Genomic DNA, 25,542 nt, shown 5'->3' with positions numbered 1-25,542 from the left:
TGCCATCAGAACTTTGTACTAGAGCTGTTTTTTGCTGCAGTGTGAAGGAGTATGCCAAAAATAAGATAAATCAAGAATGTTCCTCTTGTCAATATTCTGTGCTACCCAGCTGATTTCTAATGTTGCTGGAAAAGTTACAGATTTTGGCTTCGCCATTTTTAACAGTACTTAGAACACTGACTTAGTGTTGCTTGCAAGGTTTTGAACTCAAGAACATGAACGCCACTGATTTTTCAGAGACATTTTCATTACTGCACTATTGAAATTCACTTTCTTCAGGCTTACTGATAATGTGAGTTCAGAAATCTGTTGGTTACTATGGCATGGCTTATCAAACCCTTTGCAAAAGTGCCTGAAGAATTTCATAAGTAATCTGTAATAATGTGCCAATTTAATAGTAATTTTGCTTATTTTTATGCAAATATATAATCTTGTCTCTTTATTTTAGGTACGCTTGGCAGTGACAATGGACTACTTCTTTGCATCGGATACTCTTATATGAAAAGATAACGTTTCCGAAGAGCTTAAATTTAATTTCATCTTCTGAAACAGAATGGCAGGCTTCAAACGAGGATATGATGGAAAGATTGCAGGATTGTATGACTTGGATAAAACTTTGGGCAGAGGTCATTTTGCTGTGGTCAAGCTTGCTCGGCATGTCTTTACAGGTGAAAAAGTAGCAGTAAAAGTAATTGACAAGACTAAACTGGACACTCTAGCCACTGGACATCTTTTTCAAGAAGTTAGATGCATGAAACTAGTGCAGCATCCCAACATAGTACGGCTGTATGAAGTGATTGACACCCAGACTAAGCTTTATCTTATCTTAGAGCTAGGTGATGGAGGAGATATGTTTGATTACATCATGAAACATGAAGAAGGTTTGAATGAGGATCTGGCAAAAAAATATTTTGCTCAAATAGTTCATGCTATATCCTACTGCCATAAACTGCATGTAGTTCATAGAGACTTAAAACCAGAGAATGTTGTCTTCTTTGAAAAGCAAGGACTTGTGAAATTGACTGATTTTGGCTTCAGCAACAAGTTTCAGCCTGGAAAGAAGCTCACCACAAGCTGTGGATCTCTTGCATATTCTGCTCCCGAAATATTACTTGGGGATGAATATGATGCACCAGCAGTGGGTATGTCCTCTTTGAATTCAACCAGTAATTTATGCTTAAGTACCATGATGTTGTACCACTCTGCTTTCTGTTTCAAAATAATGCCATGTGTGGAAGCCAGCTAATTGGCAAGAAATAATGTTGTAAACTGGGTGAGTTATAGATGAGTATGCAGTTCTGGAGCAGCTCTGTTTGAGAATGTTTGAGTATCTCCTTAAAAAATGCTTTAAAGTTCTTTTTGTATGAAACATTGCAATTGTATGTGTTGTAATTAGCTTTTCTGTTGAAAATGTGAATGTGATGTGTATGATTGTACTTGCTTTGTTAGAGAATCCGTGACCTTTTCAGAAAAGTGCCTGGTTTTAGTTTATTTTTAGCATCACTAATCCACCCTCTCCTGCCAAAAACTCCAACCACTCTTTGCGCAGTTTAGCCATATAAGACTTGACATCGTGAGCCCAGGCTGCTTACATGTTCTGCTCCAAGGTGGTAGGAATCTATTTCTAAGAAGCACTAACTTGGCTATTGGAGAAGGAAGCGGGGAATTTAGAAGGCTTTAACTCCCTCTTCACCTTCTGCCTTTTCCTTGTCTGAAAATCTAAAGTAGGGGGTGAGTTCCCTGTTGGTCTGAATTCTTTAAAAGGTAAGAGAAATAGTAATGTGTAAATTAGCCTTTGTATTTCTAGCTGGAAAGTGGAGTGTGCTAGACAGACTACTACAGGTAATTCTCTTTCTCCCTCTCTTAGGGCTGCTGCATGTGCTATTAGAAGTGACTTTATAGTCACTGAATAATGTCCTGTAGTCGTACAGGTTGCTTGTAACTGATAAATGAGGTAGAACTCACTACTTCTCCAACAAATTTAGGTACATACAATTCCAAATGATGCTTCAAAAATAGCTTGTTGTAGTCAACACGCCACTTCTTATGTACCCAGTGTCTGATACTTTTATTGTCTTAATAACATCAGTTAGGACTCTGTACATGGCTCTCTGTGTGTGTTGCTATGGTTATAATAGTGGCTGTAGTGATGGTTTATGTCGACTGGCTTGTTGAATATTTTGCTAATTTACTTGCACACTGTTGAGCTAAAATTCTTGCTTTATTCTTAATATAAATATTTTTAGCTAGTAGAATATTCTGTGTGTCACCTCATGGCTTCTGACTTTGAAGAGGTATTTTTCTGTGTTTTTTCTGGACTTGAAAGTACATTCTCAAGTGTGCTATAATTGGGATTTTTAAATGTGCTATTTGTCATCTTGCAAATCTGTGTTCATTCTACAGTGATGCTTGACAAAATGATTTCTATTTAGAGTCAGATGTTTTAGATGAGTTGATTCTGTGTGTGTAACTGGCAAACTAGAGATGCAAACCCCTGAGTTCTTCTGTGTTGTACTTTTTATTTTGAGAATTTCCTGAAGCATGAGTGTAGGTTATTGCAGTGGCCTCCAAAACAGGGTAGAAAGTGCATTTCTTAAAAAATTAACATAAGGCACTGTAAAGAACATCTCCTGAAAAGTAGAATAGCAGTCAACTTTTGGAGGATGAGCAAAAAAAGAAGTTCTGATATTTCTGCCCAATTTGAATATGCTTGGAAAAAAAGATGTGTGGGGATTAGTGGGGAGGGTGGGGATGGTAGCATTAGGAGCGTTATGACCAGGTAGTCCAAATTGAATTATATAGTTATCAGTGCATGCTTTGGACCATTTAGTGATAAATGTAACTTAGAGGACTTCGTAAGCCATTAGGTAAAATATGAGAAGTACTAGAAAAATAAAATGTTTAGATGGGTCTGGCTAATGTAGAGTGGATTGATGCAAACCATATAAAAACTAGAAAAAATATTTTCTTCTATGTGATATTTAAGGATGCTAGTTTTATTTCTGGGAATATTTAGATACACCTCAGTGGCTAGTTTTTGCTTAGTACTGTCTCAGCTACTGGATACTAGAACTTCTCCTATTCTAGCTGACACATTGCAGTGCTTGTATTCTAAGTTCTTTAGTGGCACAGTTTTCATCACTTTGTAATGCACTACCAAAATCTCTAAAATATTGTCAGTGCTGTCGAATGAAGATAACAGAATTCACTAGTAGCTGCCAATAATATAGCAACCTCAAATTTAGAATTTCCATTTTTAACTGTGGGTAAAAAGGCAAGATGCACTACGTAAGGTTTGAAAATATGACTTATTTGTGTATTTTAAATGCAAAGTTTGTGGGGGGAAAAAACATTAGGGACTCCTTCAAAGTCCCCCATCCCCAAAGAGAGTCTTAAAAGAATATATGTTTAAGAAATATATCACTAACCATGTAATTATGCAACTGAGAAATCAGCTTATGCAAAATTTTCTTAACCTTTAAAGATAAACTTTCATGCTAAGATGAGGTCATACTTGTGGACTAGGAAGTATGTATAATTTCAGAAGTAGTCATTTGCAAAAGAGAGATTACATCAGTTACATTTTGGTGCTAGTAATGTGCAAGGTGTGTATATGTGTATATATATATGTGTATGTATATATATATGTCCTGAAATAGTGAATAAGTGCTGTGAACTCATTCAACTGTTGGGCTGAATAGGGCTATTAATATTGCAATAATAATGACTGACAGTGGCAAAGATGTTTTGCCAGTTAGGATGAAATTACATTGTAACTGAACCAATCTAAAAGCTAGTTGCTTATGAAAAAGGAGGTCATGCTTTCTCTGGTCTAAGTACATGGTCCTGGCTCTTTGTGAGCATCTGACCACTTGAAAACCAACATAGTTTACTAAAATGCCAAATTAAAAATGATTGTCGTGCTTATACTTTGTGTGTGTGAAGGTACAGTTGCATTCATTATAATATTTTAAAAACACCAAATCTGTTTTCACTTATCCAAAATTGTTATATTTGCAAAAATTGTAAGAAAAATCGATCCAGAGATATGATGGGTTTTTTTGCCAGAGACCTTTGCCACAAACATGGCTTCTCTGATGCCTTATCAATAATATTAGAATGAATGTATAAAGGAAAACACATTTTCTTGCTACAAAAGCTGAAATATTCAGTCTTTTAAGTTGTATGCTTAATAAATATCATGGAAAAGCTTGCTTTATGAAAAGCTAACTGTTTCAGCTAGTTTAGGGATTAATCTCCCCTTTGTGATGCTACTTAAAAGTTTTCATACTTGAAAAGAGATTAGTTAATTTAGGTCTCTCATTTCCTTCTGTGTTTAAGGTGGTAGTTAAAATGATGCAAGAGGAATATTAGGCAATGATCATATGTTCCCAGAGCTTTTCAAAAAGCCGAGTGAGTTAGATAATGAGAAGTTCTGTTCCTTGTAGTTTCCCATGTTTTTTTTCCTCTGATTAGAACAAATTTTAATTAAATGTGAAAGTGAGAGGACTGTGGCTGCACATAAAGTTCATTTCGTAAATCTAACGGACTTATTAGATCAGGCAGAGTTCTTTCTAGAGCAGTGGTGTAATCCAGCAAACTCCAGCAGTATTCAAAAGGGGATAACTACAGATGAGAAAGACTAAAACGTGCTTCTGGTAATACTCTTCCTTTTGCTCTACCAGCATCAACAGAGACTCTGTTGCTAAATAAATAGAAATCCCCCCTTTCCTAGGTGATACAGTTTTATTACGTTTTTTTCACATTAAGTGATTCTTTCGGAGGAGAGCAAGTTCTATTTTAACTGTGTGGCATCTCTACAAAATATTAAGTGTTGCGTAGGCTACAGTGATTCTGGAAGACATTGATGCTTCTGATGGGTTTTTATTGTTGTAGTCAGGTATTCGGTACATGGTTTTACAGATGAATGGAATAATTTGCAGAATAAATTTATCCTTCTGGGGATGAGAAATGGGCAAATTAAGATTGTAAGATTGGGACTATTTAGCTCAGTTGAATGCAGGCATCTAGAATGGTGCTGTAATGCACAAGTAACATTGTAGGTATCATCACAGTTATTTAGTATTGCAGTCTGTTGTCACAGAAACACTAAGAGAATGGTGGCAAGATGTTCCTCATAAAAGATATGGCCAACAGGAATATTACAGTTACTGCAGCTCAGTGCTATTCAACTGGCAGTTTGTAGTCCAGATCCAGCTTGCTGCCTTCGTGGAGTTGCTGGGACTGACCACTTGGAAAACATTGATTACTTTAGTAGATAGATGCTGGCTTTCTTGCACAACTCAGACGTGAATATCTTCTGACAATATGGTAAGACAGTAATGGATGGATGTATTTATTATCTAATCACACATTTTTGATTATTAAAGGAAGCAGAGCATTTGTCATACATACCTCTCCTGAGATGATGATACTGCTTTTAGACCTGCTTTTGTCTCTGTTCAGATGATACTATTTCTTTTTTTCTTTTGCATCAGGCATTTACAAGGTCTTCTTACCTGTGTGTAGTGTTGCTGGGTGTGTTTCGTCTTTCAGAGCTTCAGCTATCTTTACGAAGTGCTTGAGGATAGCTAAGTAGCCCCAGATGACCCTGTCCAGCCTGTGTGGAGCTTGTTTTGGTGTTTCTGCATGTGTATAGCACTTTAGTCACAAACCGAGTGACTAATGTAAGCATAATAGCCAGTGGGTATGTACAGTAACCTTTTACGCTATAAAAGTGCTGAATATAAGACTTGACAGGCTTGAGTGGAAAAAAAAAAAAACCCGAAGTGGGAAGATACTTGCAAACCGTGCATGGTATTGAATCGTTTAGCATACCTGACAGCATTTTGGAGTTTCGGTATGCTCGAAATATGATTACAGCCAAACTTGACAGAAATGAAAAGCAAAAATTACTATAAAAGCTTTTCACCGGTTGTTTTGTTTTCACAATCTCCCTTTTTAATGTTACATTGCAACATTTTAGAAGATTTATAGGTAGAGATATTATAGAATGAGCTAGAAGGCTTGTATCAGAAACGGTGTGACCAGCAGGTCCAGGGAGGTTATTCTCCCTCTGTAGTCGGCACTGGTGAGACCGCTGCTCGAATCCTGTGTTCAGTTCTGGGCCCCTCACCACAAGAAGGATGTTGAGGCTCTGGAGCGAGTCCAGAGAAGAGCAACAAAGCTGGTGAGGGGGCTGGAGAACAGGCCTTATGAGGAGCGGCTGAGAGAGCTGGGGTTGTTTAGCCTGGAGAAGAGGAGGCTGAGGGGAGACCTCATTGCTCTCTACAGCTGCCTGAAAGGAGGTTGTGGAGAGGAGGGAGCTGGCCTCTTCTCCCAAGTGACGGGGGACAGGACAAGAGGGAATGGCCTCAAGCTCTGCCAGGGGAGGTTTAGGCTGGACCTTAGGAAAAAATTTTTCACAGAAAGGGTCATTGGGCACTGGCACAGGCTTCTCAGGGAGGTGGTTGGTTCACCTTCCCTGGAGGTGTTTAAGGCACGGGTGGACTCGATCCAGTGGGTCGCTTCCAACCTGGTGATTCTGTGATTCTATGATTCTATGAAGGTGTATAAGTGCAGAAAGCTAAGGGTAGTACTCGTCTACTTCCAGCATAAGAGATCTTCCCCTTCCATTTTGCTTGCATCAGTGCAGAGCTTACCCCTTCTCTCTGCATGGCTGATCATTTGATGAACCGATTTTATCAGTTAACTTGACAGAAATACTGTTAACAGTTTTCCGTCAGGCTTAACTTCTGCCAGGATAGCAGAGCTGCTTGTTCTCTTAGCACTGAGTGGAAGAGCTGGTGCAAAGGAGGTGAAGGGAGCACACAGCTTGGACTAGATATCATGGGAAGGTGGTAGGACTTGCTCCTCTTTTGTGTTAGCAAGTTTAGTTTAGATAATTCAGCCTTGCTCACTTATCTTCACCTCCTGTATAAGAGAAACTCATTTGACTGAAATTCATCAAGTGCACTTTTAGGAGAATTGTGTTCTGCTTTCCTGCTTAAAATGCTTTTGAAGCAAAACAGAAGGAATTGATGCATCTATGTTAAGTGTATTTCTGTGCTGCTCTTTCTTCCTGTCCACTTATATTAGTGGTCCTGCTTTTCTGCCTTCTCCCCGCTGTGCTGTGTGTCTCACAGAGCTGAAAAAGAGAGTGAAATTTGAAAAATTATCAGGAATGAGATTTTATACTTTTTAGAAGGGGCAAATATAAGGAATTGATTGTAGAATACTTTCAGAAAGTTTCAGTCTTGAGGGTGTTTACGTCGTGTTAAAGAATTTAGTTTTACATTCTGTGGCAATTTATATGCAGGTATGGGAGTCCAGTTTCTGTGTAGCATGCTCTCCTTTGGTTCTGTTTTTTCCCCCTCAATCTAATTATTTTATTGACAAGAAAATGCTTTTGATGCCTCATACTGAGGGTGTTGTGCTACAGGTGTTGGAGCCTTACATTCAGAAGCAAAGATATGATGTGACGAGGCAGTAATGAGGAGTGGGAGTCTGTGATTCTGAGGACTTCTCAGTAAATCTGTGCTGGCTAGTATTTATGAAGTATAATTTAAGTTCCATTCTGGATTAATTTATGCACAAGTTTTAATTGATTCACCAATAAACTGCTGGATGAAGCAAAGACTAGTTTTTCCAAGCGAATCTTCAGAGAAGAACCTGTCAAGATTTGGTTAGTACCATGTCAGCTAAACTGTAACTTAAGTACAGGGACATTTCTTAGTCATCTTGCTGTGCTCATGGAAGAACTGTTTTCATAATATTTCAAACTGCTGTTGTGGAAAAAGATTTCATTATGATAAATACATCACCACAGCCAGGAAGCTTCATTTCACTTATCTTGCAAGCAAATATTCAGATTGCTTGTGTTCAGCCTGTGGCTGACTAATTTGGCAACGTGAATCTGGTGGAACCAAAATCAGTGGTATACTACTTATTGTAAACCAGATGCTCAGGTTTTGCAGTCATGTATAAAGCTGCACTAAGATGTTAATTTTATAAATAAGGTACAAACAATCTTTTTTACAGCTAAAACCTTTAGGAATATATAGTCAATCAGAAAATATGCAGGATTTCTTAGGTACTAGGAGCAATATGTCTTTACTATTTGTATATAAAAGATCAAAACCATTGCAGTGAAACATCTATATAAGCTGTACATGCTGTACAGAGTTTGACATGTCCAGTGATTTTTAGAACATGTTTTATACAGAGAAAAACTTCCTCTGCCTTTAAGTTTTTTTTTAACCTAGCTAATTGTTTTCTGGAATAGTAGTATTGTAACGTCAGTTCATGCAGAAAACATTTGGGTTTGTTTGTGTTTACAATGTAGATTCAGTAGCTTCTAAAATGTGGCTAAGCAACAGAAATGAAAGGAGAAAGAATGCATTTCTAAATGCAGAACTGATGAATCAGAGTAAAACAGACTATTTTGGAATAAAGGCAGTGGCATGTGTTTAGTAAGACCTTTCAGTGGTGGTGGATTTTTGTTAAAGTAACCTTACTGAAATTTGAGATGCATTATACACTAAAAAATAAAGAATAACTGTTTGTCTGTATTTTAATAGTTGTATGAAACCAGCAAAACCCATGCTATTGTATTTGGGGAAGAATAAGTACTAGTTGCCAGATAGAGTGAAAATAAAAATTGCTTCCAAAGACAAGACTAGTTACTGATGATCATGTCTTAGTCAAGTAAAATAAGATATATAGAACAGACTGTTTCATCAGACAGATAAGGTAATTGTGCAAATAATTTGCTAAATGCCATTTGCTATTTATGCTCTTTTTTGGAGGGATAGGGGAAGGAAAAGATTTTTCCTAATTCTTGTCTGCTCTGTGTTCTAATAGTAATTTTAATTGGATTTGTAGTGCTTTAAAACAAGGAGAACATTCTGCCTGTTAATTTTGAAAATGTTAGCATCGATTGCGGATTATGTTTTCCTTAGCTTTCTCCAAGGGGAAGTAAAAAGTTCATTTTGCAAAATGCAGAAAGATAGCTGAATTAACAGGTGATGGCATCTCTGAAAACTAGAGACATCAGTGCAGAGGTTTATTGAAAGCCTTCTTCATGAAAAGTTACAGAACAGAAGAATAATTCGATTGGACAAAAATCAATTAATCTTTGTTTTTTACCCGTGCTCGTCAAACTTCACAACTGGTCCAGTTTGAGCGTCTTCCACATTTGCTAACAGTCTGTGCGTGTAGTAATGTGAAAATACCTTTCATGCATAGAAAGGCTGAAATTATTCCATACTGTCTTGCTACTGACTTTTTATACAAGGGATACAATTTTTTTAACCTTTTTAGCTTGTGCAGGGGTGGAAATGCTTTGCTTGTTCTCCTTCTGAAGCACAAGTATTTCAACAGTATAACAGGCACCATTCAAACAATTCAGTTTTTGTCCTTTTGTACTGTAGTATGTAATTTTTCATCACTGTTTTTAATAGACATCTCATTCTCTACTGTTTGACTTGTCATAAATTTTTACTCTTAAGCTGTGTGTCAGTTCTTCAGACACTTATGTTAATCTGTGCTATAAATTAGCCTATGCTGTGAGTGAGACCTTAAATTTCAACTTGCAACAAACATGTTTACCACTGTTATCCTTGTGAGTAATCAGCCTGTACCTACTCCTGAGCTTAATGAGGGTTCCACCACTAAATTCCAGTCCAAATAAAGTGGTTCATGATGGGGTTTTGTGTCCGAGTTCAAACCAGCAGCCTTCAGATACAATTGCTGCCTAGCCCTGAACGTGCCCAGAGTGCAGAGATGCTGATGATCTTTACATTAGATTTTCATATTTAGATCTCCATAGAATAACTTGATATTGTAGTGCTGATGTGTTGAGGCTCTTGCAAGGCTTATCTTCAACAGCTTTCTATGGATTGGATGTTCTTCCACAATCTGGTCTAAAGAGGTTGTAGCAGCAGTGATGATGACGTTCTCTTTAATGTCTCAGTGGTCAGAGCAATTGCCCGTGATGCTGGAAGTCAGGACTTGTTTCCATCCTTCATTTATCCACTCTGTTGATACATCTGTAGTGGCCAAATAAATAGGTAAACATTTCTGTCATCTCCATAAAAGTTGATTTATTTTCTTCTTTGCTTGTGAAGTGACTCCTAGTGGAAGATAGCTATTACATTCAGCTGTTATAGTAAACATTCCAATGAGAGATGTATAAAACCCGACTAAAGTTACTTAATATTACAGATCACTTCTGAAGAAGCAGACTTTCTGTAGAAGGAGCTGTCTTATCAACTGAGCCGTATGCACTGTGTAAACACTGTGTTAGGCACTTCTACACGTAAGTTAGGAGGAAAAAAATCTTTTTCCCATAAAGGCCTGAAGTAAAGAACTTCATTAAACAGACTCAATTTACTTGATGTAGTTAAATGTGAATGTTTCTGTACCAAAATGGGTATGGATTTTCAGCTGCTTAAAATCAGGAATTCACATAGCATGTATAAAGTGGGACAAGTTCTGAGGAATGTTAGAAATTCAAGCAAGTCTTATGCCATAGGGATCTCCTGCGTCACATAAATTCTAACTTTCTGAAATCTGTGGTGCTTCTTTTAGGAGCCAGTGTGAAGCTTTCGAAAGCACTAAATGGCTCGTGAAATGGTGAAGCCCAGCTCAGGGGTTAAGCAGATGAATATGGATGTGCTTTGTGTAGTGTACAAACTGGAACATAACAGATGTTTGACTGCCCTGTGTTTAAGACAGACATAGCATAAACAGCTAATGACGTAGTTTGGTTTCTATGGCAGTGACTTCATGTTATGTAAGGAAGTTGCGTATACACAGCCCTGGTTGTCATGGTTCTGGGAATCCTGCTTGAGCAGCCCTTTCCTCATCAGCATTATTTAATGGCTTTAAAAACAATAAAATAGTCTGTACTGCAGCTTGCTAGCTAGTGCTTTTAAAAGTCCTAATCTCTCTTATTTTATTATTAAAGGAATGGCAGTTTCAAGTTATTAGTGCCCAATTTAAAGGCTAAATTGCATCTTGAGATCTTCACTATGCTTTTGAAAGAGACTTTGATTTTGACCACTGCAGTGTAGGAGTGTGCCTTCCGTCAGTATATGTATTTGAAGTTGCACAGGTTATAAGCATGCTAAGTGCCTGCAGTATGTCAGGCCTGAAGTCTGCTTTTCCATCAGTTTTCTGCAGAGCAAGTTAGGTGACCCTTGGAGGGAAGGAGAGAAGTAAGCAGTTCCCATAAAGGTTTCAGCTGCTAATTACTAAGAGTAGTAAAAATCTTGAAATTGTGAAAAATAAATTCTTGTTTAAATCTGCTCTTCTAAAAATGGGTGTCTCTAATCCTTCTTTTCCCTGCATTTCTTCAATTAGATGTCTTAAATTTAGAACTGGCACTGGCACCTGAGTTCTGAGCTGTCATAAGGGAGTATAGCTGCAAATGTATGCCAGCTCATTGGCCCAAGCTAAGGAGTTTTGCTTACAAAAGCTGCTCCTTTATCTGGTTAAACTCTCCAGTAGTAAATACATTACATCGAAAGGTTTTGTCTAAAACTTGATTTTATTTTTTTTAAGCATTAGCATAGCACTGTAGCTAATGTATTAACTTTATGTATAACAAACCTTCACACAGGGGTGTGAAGTTGGAGCAGAAACACATCTCTGCAGAATTCTTTACTTGTATATATTCTATGGAAACCATGTTTGTGTTGAGCTGAAGGTGAGATTATTTTTTTTAAATGGTACAGCCCATTGAAGTGTCTCAAAAAAATAAAACCAGTCTTGCTCTGCATTCAGGTCCTTCCCATAGAGTTCTGCACCCACTTTTCTGTATTTTTTACCTTGGTGCTTGTGCGACACTTTAGTGAGCCAGAGCCATTTGGTGAAGGGGTAGAACTGTAAACAGGTGTTGTAATCTTTGCTTTTAAATTTCCATCTATAGCTTCTAATAATGTGTGAAAGCAGGAAACTATCTTAGCTAGGATTTATCCCCTGAGTTGACATAAGGTATATCAAATAAAGAACATACTATAAAGGCTGCCTTCACTTTAAAAAAGTGTGGGTTTGCAAGTGTGTGGAGATCTAAAGAAAAACTTCTGTTCCTTTAAACTTTGGTTTATTTTTCTTCCCCCTTTCCTTAGTTACTACCTGGTCTGAAAACAGATGCTACTTATTTTCTGGAAGCCTTGCTCTGATGAGGTGGCAGGCTCTTATTTCATTGCTGCTCCAACATCTTTCTAATCAGCTCACATAATTATTTTGTCAAAGTTAGTGCTTCTGACCAAATTAGATCACTAGACCTTGACTGAAGCTTTCACTCAGTTTGAGTGAAACTCTTTTGTAATAGGGTAAGAACACTCTTTCAGTTTTAGAAATGAAAGATCAAGGATGCCATTGTCTGCTCTGCTAGTGAAGAGATCACCCCCAGCAGAAGCAGGTATAGCAGGGTGCAGCACAAGGATGGGCAGTGTGTTCTGACCAAGTGCTGATCAAAGCACTTGTTCAGCTGAGTGCAAACCATCTCCATCTTCCTTAGAATCCTTGAGATCTAGAGGATGGATGAGTATTCTCTTTATTAATAGAAAAGAATAATAGTAGAATCATTTAGGTTCTAAAAGACCTTTAGGATTGAGTCCAACCCTTAACCTAACCGTGCCAAGTCTACCACTAAAACATGTCCCTAAGCACCACATCTCCAGGGATGGTGACTCAACTACTTCCCTGGAACAGCCTGTTCCAGTGCTCGACAACCCTTTCAGTGAAGTAATATTTCCTAATGTCCATCTTAAACCTCCTCTGGCACTACTTCAGGCCATTTCCTCTCCTCTTATCACTTGTTTCTTGAGAGAAGAGACCCACACGCACCTCGCTACAACCTCCTTTCAGGTATTTGTGGAGTGTGATAAGGTCTCCCCTCAGCCTTCATCATTCTTGCAGAGTTTGTATATTTCAAATGAATTTACTTTGAAAGTGTTTAATGTTTCCTGTCAGCATTTTTTTTTACCACTTCCTTCATGCTTACTGTCTTTTGCATTGTGTTTGGTGTGAAGAGTGAAAAATAATTGCATTTTATTGACACAACCCTGTGCTGTTTTAAATGGGGCATTCAAGTTCTGTATGTTCACATACACTATCAACATTATTTTAGTTCTTACTGTGCTATGTCATGCTTTCATTTTTGCAAATAAACACCTACAGTCCACTGCTGATGGTGAAAAGGAAGTATAGTTTTCCTGCTGGTCCTTCATACTCCAGTGAGGTACCTCTGAAGATTATCTGGTTAATGCCCCTACTCAAGCAGGAACTCCTTGGAGTTGATTGTCTGGGGCTGCGTCCAGACAGCTTTTGAATATCTATAAGGATGGAGACTCCGCAACTTCCCAGGGCAGTGTGAGCCAGGGCTCAGTTCCCCTCCAGATGAAAAAATATTTCCTAACATTCAGATGCCACTGGAAGGAGCCTGGATCCATCTTTGTGCCTTCTCTTTAGCTATTTGTACACGTTGATAATGATCCCGTCTGAGCCTTCACTTTTCTAGGCTGAACAGACCCAGCTCTCTCAGTCTTTCCTTACAGGAGAGATGCTCCAATCCCTTCATCATCTTCGTAGCCCTTCATTGGACTCTGCAGTATGTCCATTTCTCTCTTGTACTGAGGACTCCAGAACTGGGCACGGTGCTTCAGGTGTGGCCTCACTGGTGCCAAGCAGAGGTGAAGGGTCACTTCAGTCAATCAACACCCCTCCTAGCTTTGATTCACGATGGTGATTCATTAAGTGTTCATCTTGTTTAACACAAACACCCATTGATTGTTGCCTGAAATGCTGAATGGCAAAACATAAGAGTGAACTTGGCCATCACAACTTTTCCATCCAGAGATCATCAAAAACTTCTGCAAACACCTGCAACCCAAGGTCTGAAAGCTTATCTCCAGTGGCTTGTATGTAGGACAAAAGCTGCTGGAAGATTTATTAAGTAACATTTGTTACTTTTTTTGGAGGCACAAAAAGCTGTGAGCTCTTTGTAGATGTGACTGACTGTAGCAACACTTACATTTTCTGTTGTGCCTTTACCTTTAATAAAGTGGCAACTTGCAATTGGCCTGAAGGAGAGCCTTCTTAAACATGTTCCACCTTTCACTAGGCTGGTTTGTTTTAACAATCGAGCCATTGGATCGATTTAAACTGTGGCAAAGAAAATGGACAGGGGAGAAACCTCTTGATTTATGAGGCTGCATGTGAAGGGGCAAGACAGAAGTCTTCAATGTGCCCTCCTAATACACCTGTAGACATCCCAATGCTTGGCTTTGCTTCCATAAATGAGGAGGGGCTTGCTATAATATGATACTGGAGGGCGTTCAAAGGTGACCTCAAGATGACATCAGTCTTGTGACATAATAAGATCTGTGTTAAGTCTTCCAGTGATTTTTCTGTTTCCAGGGCTTTGCATATCGATTCAACTGACTGAGGCACACTATTTTATTGCTTCCTAGTTATTAGTAAACTTTTAAGTCTGCTTAGGCTACTTAGCTGTTTCCTTGACACTGTGAGCTGAGTCATTTTAGTAGCTGTGACCGAGGATGCAATGAAAATGTTCTTCAGTCACAGCTACGAAAAATACAGTGGGAATTAAAAGTCACGTAATTGTTTCTGTCCAGGTGGCCAGAATAAGTGTCTGCTATGCTGGAGGCTAACAAAATACACATTGTCAGAAAAGTGTATAGTAAACTTTACCTGCATTATGTAAGAATGAGATAAAGTTTAGCTGTTGCTACCCTAGTGCTCTTTACTGACAGTGTGAGAATTTGTAGCTAATACGAAAATGTCAAAAGGTCTTAACTATTTTAGTTTCCAACAAAACTTTTTTCTGCATATATGATGTCCTTTTACTAATACAAACTGCATAACACAAGGAAATACAGTAGCAGTTCAGTGTGTGGTTGATATTTCTCTGCTAACAAGAGTTAGTGTTATATTTTTCATGTAGTTGCATTAAAAAAAAAAGAAAAAAGTTGTTTCACTTCACCATCTGCAGCTCCTCATATCTGGAAATGGAGTGGATATGGAGTGCAAAATACAGTAACTAATGAAAGAAGATACACAAAAATCTCTGTTATATGCTGGCTAATCAGTAATTACTGTTTTATTTCTCGAAACATATAGGTTGATATCTAATGGGACACTGTTATAGCAAACAATAGGGTTGTGGGGTTTTTTTTTTGCATTTAGAGGATCAGCTAGATTCTGCTTCTGAAAAGTTGTGGGTTTTTAAATTCTTTTAATAAAGTAAATGTATATACATATTTACTTAAATAACTTTTGGAAAACTAAACCGGTATCTGTCATTACAAATTCCCCCAAAACTGAAAACCAGAGAAGTGTATATATGCCCTAGAAAAGAAGCCATGTGTGTAAAACAGAAGACCGAAAAAAGAAAATACTTATGGATGTTTAGTATCTACTCAGTGCACTTGAAACTTTACAGTCTACTAGAATTTCCTGTATATGATGATTTCATGGAAATTGTTGTCTTACTGTGATTGCTATCCTTTTCTTAGGACTGTCTCATTGGTTTAAGCTTGATTTCTTAGAATATTATGGTTTTCTTTCTGTTTGAGCTTTTTATGTGCTTATTTTTAGTTTTTGGTTTAATTCTATCGCTCCCTTCCCCAGTATTTTAATTTTGGTTCAAATTTAGCCAATGAATATTGCTTCATTATAGCAAACGTAATTTGTAATTATGAAGACTTATGTGCACTCTTGTAAAATACTTCACCCTGAAAGGAGATGTGAAGCATTGCTTTATTGTAGGGACAGCATGTAACAGAACACTAGGATACATTGTGTCGCAAAATAGATAGGCTTTTAAAAATCCCATATTCCACAACATTCGGCTTTCTGGCATCAGGCTGCCAAAGTAATAAAGCACTTACCGAGTGCTAAGCATGTCAATAGTCGTGTTGGATTTTCAGGTATATATATATGGTGTACTGGCCTGGAAATGCTCAGTACCTATAGGATTTAGACCCTACTAAGCAGAACAGATATCAGATAATTGTTTGAGTTAATAGCATACACTTACTACAAATTAGAGCTCTAAAGAAAATTACCATGTAGCGTGTCTCTTCTGCTGTCAGCTAAACCATTTGAAGAATGGGTTGTAACTAGCAAAATGAGTAATTGTTCTAGAGATGAATGTGTGTGATTTACATTCTTATATAAAATCATAGCCATCCCTCAGTGTTAAATGCACATCAAGTCTTTTGAGAAGGCCACAGAAAGCAAGATGCAGTTGGGTAGGGAACTTAGTGTAGGCTCTTACAAGCCCTTCCAGGACAGAACTGGTGCTCTGCTTTCTAGAGTACTGCTGGCTCCTCTCCTCTCTTTCCTCAGGAGGCTTCTGCCGGTTTATTTGTAGAATCATTGAATGGTTTGGATTGGAAGGGACCTTAAAAGATCATCCAGTTCCAACTCCCCTGCCATGAGCAGGAACATCTCCCACTAGACCAGGTTGCTCAAAGCCCCATCCAACCTGGCCTTGAACACCTCCAGGGATGGGGCAGCCACAACTTCTCTGGGCAGCCTGTTCCTGTGCCTCACCTCCCTCACAGTAACAAATCTTTTCCTACTATCTCATCTAAATGTCCCCTCCTTCAGCTTAAAACCGTTACCCCTTGTCCTATCCCTGCACTCCCTGATAAAACGTCCCTCCCCAGCTTTCCTGTAGGCCACCTCTAGGTACTGAAGGGCTGCTTTATGGTCTCCCCAGAGCCTTCTCTTCTGTAGGCTGAACAACCCCAACTCTCTCAGCCCATCCTTGTATGAGGGGTGCTCCAGCCCTCTGCTAATCTTCACAGCCCTCCTCTGGAGTTTGGGTTTACTGGGTACAGGTCTGTGAAATTCTAGGGTGTAAGACCGAAAATTGCCATTGGAATCGTCATAACTTGGTGTTGTAGCTGAATTTTAAGAGCATGGCCTTTTCTCTAGGGATATGTTGGACATATTTATTTACTTTTGTGCAATAGAATATATTGCTTAATGTTTAAGCTTCCTGTACTGACTGCAGTGAGACTTGTGAAAGGTAAACCAGGCAAACTCTTAGTAAACTTTTTAACTAAATATTAGCTTTTAGAGTAGGCAGAAACCAACTAAAGGGCTTCATGCTCAGCAGTGCTGCTTTTTCATCTTTTGGTATATCATTTCATTGGAGAACAAGACAGTTGTTAGATGTTTTTTATTACAGAAGCAGGAGTTAGAAGGAAACATGAAGTCTTACAGAGTGTAGTAGAGATCACTATTAATTAATTATGCTATATTTGATGGGTATTTAAAAGAAAAAAACAAAACACCCCACAATTTGTAATATGATTGGTGTAAGAAGGTAGCTATGCCTAAATGATTTGATTTATTATTTACCATTAGAAGTAGCAAAGAATTTTTTAAAGCAACACTACTGAAGTACAAACGTATCTACCTCAGCCTCACTGAAATAAGTGCCTTTCATTGTAATGTCTTACTTTATAGAGTAATGTGAAAACAATACTGGGAATATTTTATGTTAGTCCTTCTAAAAGGAACGGGCTTTAAATATGAATCTCTTTAATAATCTGTGCCTACCTGCGAAAAAAAGGCTAATGAATTCTTATCTTCTGAGTGACTAGATTATCTTCAGCTTTATCTAACATTTTGTTATCAAAGATGTTATAAATCTCAAACTGTTATGCATCCTTGAAGTGATGGAAATATGATACTTTTTTTCCTCTAAAACTATAAAAACAATGGAACTACTGTGTTTTGTACTTCAATGGAATTGCAAATTACATAAGTAATGCTGATAATTGAGCGTGCAGTAATAACCCCAGTATGCATCTCAAGAATACTTCACAGTTTTGATGGTAATTGTCTTCTTTCCCACAGTTATTTTAAATTATTTACTATATATTTACAGATATATGGAGTTTGGGGGTCATCCTCTTCATGTTGGTTTGTGGACAGCCACCATTTCAAGAAGCAAATGACAGTGAAACTCTGACTATGATAATGGACTGCAAATACACAGTGCCACCTCATGTGTCCAAAGAATGTAAAGAGTAAGTAGAGTTCTAAAGAACTCGGAAGCATTCATTAAGTGGATTCTCATTACCATTGGGAGTTCCCTGCACCATATTATCAGCATGTGGAGTTTTCCTTGCCTGTTAATAAGATATTATGCCTACTGCTTTTGCTTAGTTCTTAGTATTTCTTCACATCAATTCATAGTTTCTTGGGCACCAGTATTGCATTTTATTATCCTTTGTGTCACTTCTTACTAGAAGTTAATGATACTTTTTTGGCAATAGGTTGTTCCCCATGCATGTCTGAAATTTAATTTTGATTTTACACGATGTATCTTTGTTTTATGTGTCTCATTCGTCCCTTATTTTATAAATGATTGAATAAACTGCTCACCGCTATCTGGCTTTAGCCACTGCTCTGGCTAGACAAATTACAAGGTGTTGCCAAGAGTGTTTTGTGGCAGGGGTTAAAAAGATAAAGATTCTTACAGACTTCTATTCAAAATAGAAATTCTCAAAGCCCACGAGTATCATAGCAAGTTTTGCTCATCTCTTACTGAAACTGCAATTCCAAATCAACATTCTAGGCAATCAAGGCAGAAGAATATTCTGTCTGCAAATACCATATGCCGCTTGAGAATCATGACTCATTTTGATGTGTTGTTTTCCTGCAGTGTTCACTGCAGCTTTTTTATTTTTTAAGAAGGTTCTGATATTTCCTGTCAATAATGACCTTTTTAGTCCTTATAATGTATATCCTAGTTGCATCACTTAGACTATTTAACAATGCTTGGCTGTATTCTTGAATCTGCAGTAGAGTACTTTTAATTTTCCATATGAAAGTCCAGATGACTTTATAAATGCTTGAAAAATGGATTTGGTCCAGTCAGAAAACTAGAACAGCATCTAGGATTCTGTTTTTTTGACACAGAATGACATTTATTACAGCTGCAGTCATAATGACCATTCCTCTCTTCACTTGCCATCTGTGTGGTCCAGGAATCTAATGCATAACATGGTGCCATAGCTGGTTTTCTTGTCTTGTCATTAGTTTCTAGCATTTACACTAACATGGAAAAATGCTGTCAGTGCTTTCAACAGCTTGAAGAGCTTTACGTACAGGAAGAGGTTTAAAATATGATACAGGAAGAGGTTTAAAAGACGGCTCTTATCAGTGAATTCTATCAGCTAAAGCTCTTGAGATGCTGCATGCTGTGTTGAGGCCAGGAAACTTATTTTTTGCAGCCTTTTGCCTAATATAATGGCTAACACTAATATGCTTAAAGGCCCGAGTAGATCTGTTTTCTCTACACAATGCATCAACAATGTAGAATCAGTTACCTCTATAGGTCAGGTTTTCTTAGGGAAAAGATTCTGCTTGAGGTGAAAGCATTCTTGGTAGTTTGGGATGCAAAAGCAAGCTTAAAGCTAGAGACACGTGCAGTACGTTTGTGTGGTTTTACTGCAAGTGTAGTTTAAAAAAAGTCAGATGAAGTATTTAGTTTGTTCCCTTTCTGTCACATTATTAACAAAAGCAAAGAAAATCAAGGCTCCCATGTCTCACTCCGCCTTTCCTTTTGGTAAAGGCAGAGACCACAGCTACTAAGTATATATGTGACATACTCTTTTTACAGTAGATTTACAAAGTCTGAATTAACCTCCATTTTTAATTCCATACATCATCTGACACTAAAAAAAAAAATAATTAAACAGTGTTGGTGATTACCTTCATGATTTGTGTGCCTCACAGTTTGAATTTGCATGGTGAAGTATAGTTAGTGCAACAAAAAGCATTATGTGAGAACCACAGAAGTTTCATTCCACAAGTTGGAGCAATAAAGTATCATTGAACCTTTGGCACCAAAACCATATATCTGTGTTCTTGTGGTTGTGCAAATCCAAAAATACCTCCCCCAAGAATTCTTCACATATAGTAAGTGAAAAACATGTGCTGTGCTAATCAAGTCATCTTTCTCTGTTTATTTGGGGAATTAATGCATTTCCTTTCCAGCACTTGTAAACACTCAGCATCAGTCCATTAGTAGATTTGTCACTTAATCATAGAATCATAGAATAGTTTGGGTTGGAAGGGACCTTAAAGTTATTCCAGTTCCAGACCCCCTGCCATGATCCCACTCGATCAGGCTGCCCAAGGCCCCATCCAGCCTGGCCTTGAACACCCCCAGGGATAGGGCAGCCACAGCTTCCCTGGGAAACCTGTGCCAGGGCCTCACCACCCTCATTGTGAAGAAATTCTTACTTATGTCAAGTCTAAATCTGCCCCTCTGCAGTTTATACCTATTGCCCCTTGTCCTATCACCACAGGCCTTTGTTAAAAGTCCCTCCCCAGCTTTCTTGTAGCCCTTTCAGGTACTGGAAGGTCACTATAAGATCTCCTTGGAGCCATCTCTTCTCCAGGCTGAACAACACCAACTCTCTCAGCCTGTCCTCGTATGGGAGGTGTTCCAGCCCCCTGATCATCCTTGTAGCTCTCCTCTGGACCTGTTCCAGCAGCTCCATATCCTTTCTATGTTGAGGATTCCAGAACTGGATACAATACCCCAGATGAGGTCTCACATTGTCGCAGATAGCATCTTGTTTTAGGGTTTTTCTTCTCTATGGGTAGAATAGATCACTGTTCTTTCAGAGATACTGAAGAATCAAATGTCTGATAGCTATTTCAAAATAAAATATTTCTTCTTATCTTGCCATTCCATATTCTTGTTGACAGCAGCAATAACAGAAAATTATATTTCTGTTACTTTACAGGCCAGCCTGTGGGCTGTCTCTGATAGTTGCCCTATAAGATCTATTAAAAACAAACATACCAGAAGAATCAGGTTAAGAATCTAAGCACAGTAAATGAAAATGCCAGTGTTTATGATACTTATAATTTTTAATAAGTAAATTGTCTCAGTTCAGCAATATTTGGAATGTCTTTGAGAATAAATAATTTCTCATCACATTGTTTACCTAAAGTCTTCCAAAGATCTATGTGGATGGACAGCAGAAAATTTCTTCCTGATGTTGCTCTTACAATGGCTGCTTTTTAAACATGTGAGTGCATTTTGTTTAGATTTATTTTTTATTCACAGTCTGATTACACGGATGTTGCAGAGAGACCCGAAGCGAAGGGCGTCTTTGGAAGAGATTGAAAACCACGCGTGGCTCCAAGGAGTTGACCCGTCTCCTGCAACAAAGTACAATATTCCTCTTGTGTCATATAAAAATCTGTCTGAGGAAGAACACAACAGTATAATACAGCGCATGGTTCTTGGTGACATAGCAGACCGAGATACAATAGTGGAGTAAGTTGTCAATTTTCTGTATGTGGTTTATTTTGTTCATCTGTCATTTTTTATTAAAAAGTGTAGAGGGAACCTGGGCACTTCAGTGTTTAAATATCACGGCATTCAGTTAACAAACAATATTTTAGAATCTTGCTCTGTGGTAGGATGTTCTGGGATGAGAAGTACGTGAATAGACCCAACCTGAAGAAAAACTTCAAGGAAATGTGTTTGAACAGGGTTTAATTCCTGCAATAGTTTGCCATCTTGAATAACTACTTTGAAATCTGTGATTTTACTTGTGCTTCGTATCTCATGCAAGTTTGGAGGTGATAACGTATAGCATTTTTCCAGGATGCCTGAATAGTAAGCATTTCCAGTACAACTGAATCTTAGTACAACTAAATCTTAATTTAAAATATTATTCTTTTTACCTGTACGATGCAAAATAGTCATTATCGCTGAGTGAGTTTGCTAGAAGCTTACATAGTTTCATCTAATAGATTAAAAGCCCCAAATTTCTAAAATATTCCCCAAACTGAAAGAAGACTTAAAATTGTTTTTTCTATTTGTTTGTGTTTAAGCTGAAAACCTTACTGCCTTACCATTGGCAGGGCAGGAGGATGCAGCTGGCTCATTTCTTAGGCTTTTAGCTGTACAACAGCAGCATCCTTTCTATTAGAATGTCTGAATGATGCTTACTGGCTTATGAGCTTGATTTTAATCTAAACTTAATGAGAATAAAATAATGAAGGTTTTTCCTTCAGTTGTCACATAAGTATTAGCACTTTGTGATTGTATGTGCCAGTGGGAAAGCCCATCATTGATGCGTAATATTAATGAAGTACAATTTTAGTATCTAAAGAATGTTCAAGAAAAGAAGAATTCCTTAATTTTATTGGATAATATCCTGAGAATGTCCTCATTCAACTATAGTTGAAATTACTAGACTTGTTGGCTCTTTATTTTTAATAAAACCATGTTTGTCAAAACATCAAAAATACACAGTTCTGTTTTCAGGCACCCTTCCTGCTATGAGAAATACAGCAAGTTGTGCAAGTTGCCATGTCCAAGTTTCTAAAAACAATGATGGTTTATTTCATGTTTTGTACTTTCATCAGGGCATTGGAAACTAACAAATACAACCACATCACTGCTACTTACTTCTTACTAGCTGAAAGGATTCTGCGAGAAAAACAAGAGAAAGAAATTCAGACCAGATCTGCAAGCCCTAGCAACATCAAAGCTCAGTTCAGGTGAGAATTTAGGAATTTAAATTTTTAACCTGGCTTATTGAGAATATTATTGAATTGCTCTAGTACTTCTTCTTTTGAAACAGGAAAATAATGAATGAATTTTAAATCTCTTTGAAGTGCTGTGGATGCTTCAGAAGCTGTTCAGAAATTGGTTACCAATAGTATTTTCAATTGCTACCATTTTGAGGAAATGTCCAATCAGTTTGAAATCTGTGTCTGAAGCAGTGAGTTTTCACACCTGCTGATTGTTACCTTGGATTTAGGCTGAGATTTTGGAGGCTTTAGAGGAGTCCCTTCTCAATACCGTTCCATCTGCTTGAATAATGGCTTGTTTCTCTTGAACTTTGCAGTGGTTCTCAACCGCTTTGTCATCTCTAGATGAGACCACACCCTTTGGTATGTGCTAGAGTAGATTGAAATCATTTTGCTGCACTTAAGAGGTCATTCACCCAATGTTCACTTGTGTAGGAAATTTTATCTTCTGCTGTGTGGTTATGTAGAGGAGTTATTGTCGCAGGCAGCTGAGGGTTGCCTACAGAACCTACTTGCTTGGGAGCTTGGTGTTACAGAGGTTCCCTCTGAAACACTCACTCTGCAGTTCTTTCCTAATGGATCATCCTTTTATTTTATGTCAATTTATTTAAAAAAAAAAATCCCAAGCAAAGCATCAAATGTGTCTCATACTAAGTATTAGTTATAAAACAAATTACTTCAGTCAAAATGCCCTCATGGAAAAGACAGCAAAGTAGTGGAGTACTTCGATTTTGAAACTTCAAAAGATTTAAAGACCAAATTAACTTACTTGCAACCTGAAGCTTCCCTTCTGTCCCACTGTCCTCTCAGGCCTGCTGGGAATAAGGGGAGGAGGGGAAGGGAACGGAGGCAAACATGGGCTGCTGTGGGAGATAAACATACTGTAGTAAGGAGGTTTATTGCCTGGAAACTACAGCACTGTTAGATACTATATTTACCCTTTATTGTGACAGCCACAGAGCTCTTCCTTTTTTTTGCTGACAAACCAGTCTGTTCTTAAAGCCTGGTAAATTCTTGGAAGATTTAGATCTTCATTTTCTGTGGCTTTTGCAGTTACGTTTGTAATTTATTTAAGTCCTATTTGTTAATTCCAGACAGTTGTTTGTGTTTAAAATACCCAGCATAGCACAAGTCATCAGAAAATTAGGTCAGTGGTTCCCAGCATTTCTGGAGTCAGCTGGGGCCTGAGGCAGGGGGATGCCAGGGTCAAACCAAGGAGGACCACAGCCCAGGCTCCACTTCTTGTCTGGAGAGCTTGGGTCCTGGTTGTGTGGCCTCCAGGCAGAGCTGCTCAGGGAGAGAAACCAGTGGGAGGCGACCAACAAGTTGGTGTCCAACAAGATGGGGAGGAGCCTGTGTGGCTCTTCCTACACAGGCTGACACGGGTGTGCTGGCAGCCAGGTCCCACTGCGGGAGGATCCTGGTGGGTTTTTGTATCACTGCTTTGTTAAGCAAAACTGAAGCTAGCACTTCAAAGCAAGGTGTGCAGTCAGGCTGGATGAGTTTACTGCTGGCTTTAAGAAAGTATCTTCTAAGTTCATACAGTTGGAAGGAGAGCTGCCAGTTGTTCCCTGTGTAGACAGGCATCTCACGCTTCGAGATCCTTTTCTATCCAGCCATTACAGAGGGAGCCTTGAGCAAATGCAGTCCTACTGCAGGTACTGCCATTAACTTTAAACACTTCAGAAGGATATGTTTAGAATAAGAATATCAAAGTGGTGCCTGAGCTTTCCTTGTTTCTTCAGCTTGACCTTTTAACACAGCAGAGATCAGGAAGCTGGTGTGATCCTTCTGTTTTCATGTGCAGACTGTCCAAGCAGATATCTGGAGTCACACTTGGTGGGGAACACTCTGCTTCCTCTCATGCTTTCCTCCTAGACTTTGCTTCCAAACTGTGCTACTAAGCCACAAAGCCCTCTCATTTGGCAGACCAAAATATGGTTAGGAATGTCTGGTAATATGCTATCCACATGTGAACAGAAGTCTCTACTACAGCTTTTCATGCAATGCTAGAGTATTTTAGTGATGTAAAGTTAAGTGATTTGCAAACATTTTTAAAGATAACTTACTTTGAGAGGGTAGAAAAAATTCATGGTCTCCACAAGAAATATGGGGTTTATGCTGAGTGAAGGAACTGAAGAATAGTCCAGCTTTAAGGTGTTGGTATGTAGGTGTTTGGTCTTTTTGGATTAGACTTCCAAATGCTGACAGAGAGAGGAAAGACTTGATAGCCTTTGTTCTTAATATAGTCTGTGTGTACTATGGGAAAATTACAATATATTTCAGGATTTAAAGTAAAATACAAATCAGTAGATACTAGCTTGGATACAGGAGATAAGACATCAGCTGCTGACTGCAAAACTGGTTTGCACACAAGTGTTACTTTCATTTTGATTTGAGCTAACACTAGTACAGTCATGCATTATGAACTCTGATTTACAGTTTATTCAAGTATCACATTCTTAAGCAGCTTGAGTCCTGAATTCATGCAGCTGTATTATTCCAGTTGCTCAGCTAAGGTCACATAAATGTGTGATCTCAATTCATGTGTGTTTGAGCTTAAAGGGGATTTTGTAGAATAGAGTTTGTTCTGAGTGAGACTTACTGAAAATGAGAGAATGTTTCTTCTGACTTGACTTTTCAGTCTCACTCATGCTAATTCTAACCAGAATTCTATATTAAGAATATTGGGAGAAAAATAACAGAAGCCTCAGATTAAAAGTAGTTCGCAATACTGTCACGTTTAAGTTGTGCTTGAATCAGCTCATATCATCCTCCAAGTACTAATGGTTCTGTATCCACTTCAGATTGTTTTCTTTGAGACACAATTATTTAAAGTTTTTTATTACTTGACTCATTTTCTGAGAGCAGTGCAATCTTAAGATTTCATTTGACAGTAACCGATGTAATTTCTAAACTATACTT

General features: G+C 38.2%; 1 protein-coding gene across 1 annotated transcript in view; it reads left to right on the top strand.

The window, feature by feature from the left end:
• Positions 1-25,542, top strand: part of SNRK (SNF related kinase) — a 42,824-nt gene that overhangs the window by 13,140 nt on the left and 4,142 nt on the right. Inside the window, exons 3-6 of the mRNA XM_069860109.1 lie at positions 449-1,142; positions 17,936-18,077; positions 21,137-21,349; positions 22,450-22,584. Coding sequence (XP_069716210.1) covers positions 554-1,142; positions 17,936-18,077; positions 21,137-21,349; positions 22,450-22,584 — 1,079 coding nt within the window. The 5' untranslated portion in view covers positions 449-553. The remainder of the gene's footprint in view (positions 1-448; positions 1,143-17,935; positions 18,078-21,136; positions 21,350-22,449; positions 22,585-25,542) is intronic.

The sequence above is a fragment of the Phaenicophaeus curvirostris genome, chromosome 6 (assembly GCF_032191515.1).
Source record: "Phaenicophaeus curvirostris isolate KB17595 chromosome 6, BPBGC_Pcur_1.0, whole genome shotgun sequence".
Lineage (NCBI taxonomy): Eukaryota > Metazoa > Chordata > Aves > Cuculiformes > Cuculidae > Phaenicophaeus > Phaenicophaeus curvirostris.
This window is presented reverse-complemented; position numbering and strand designations above follow the sequence as displayed.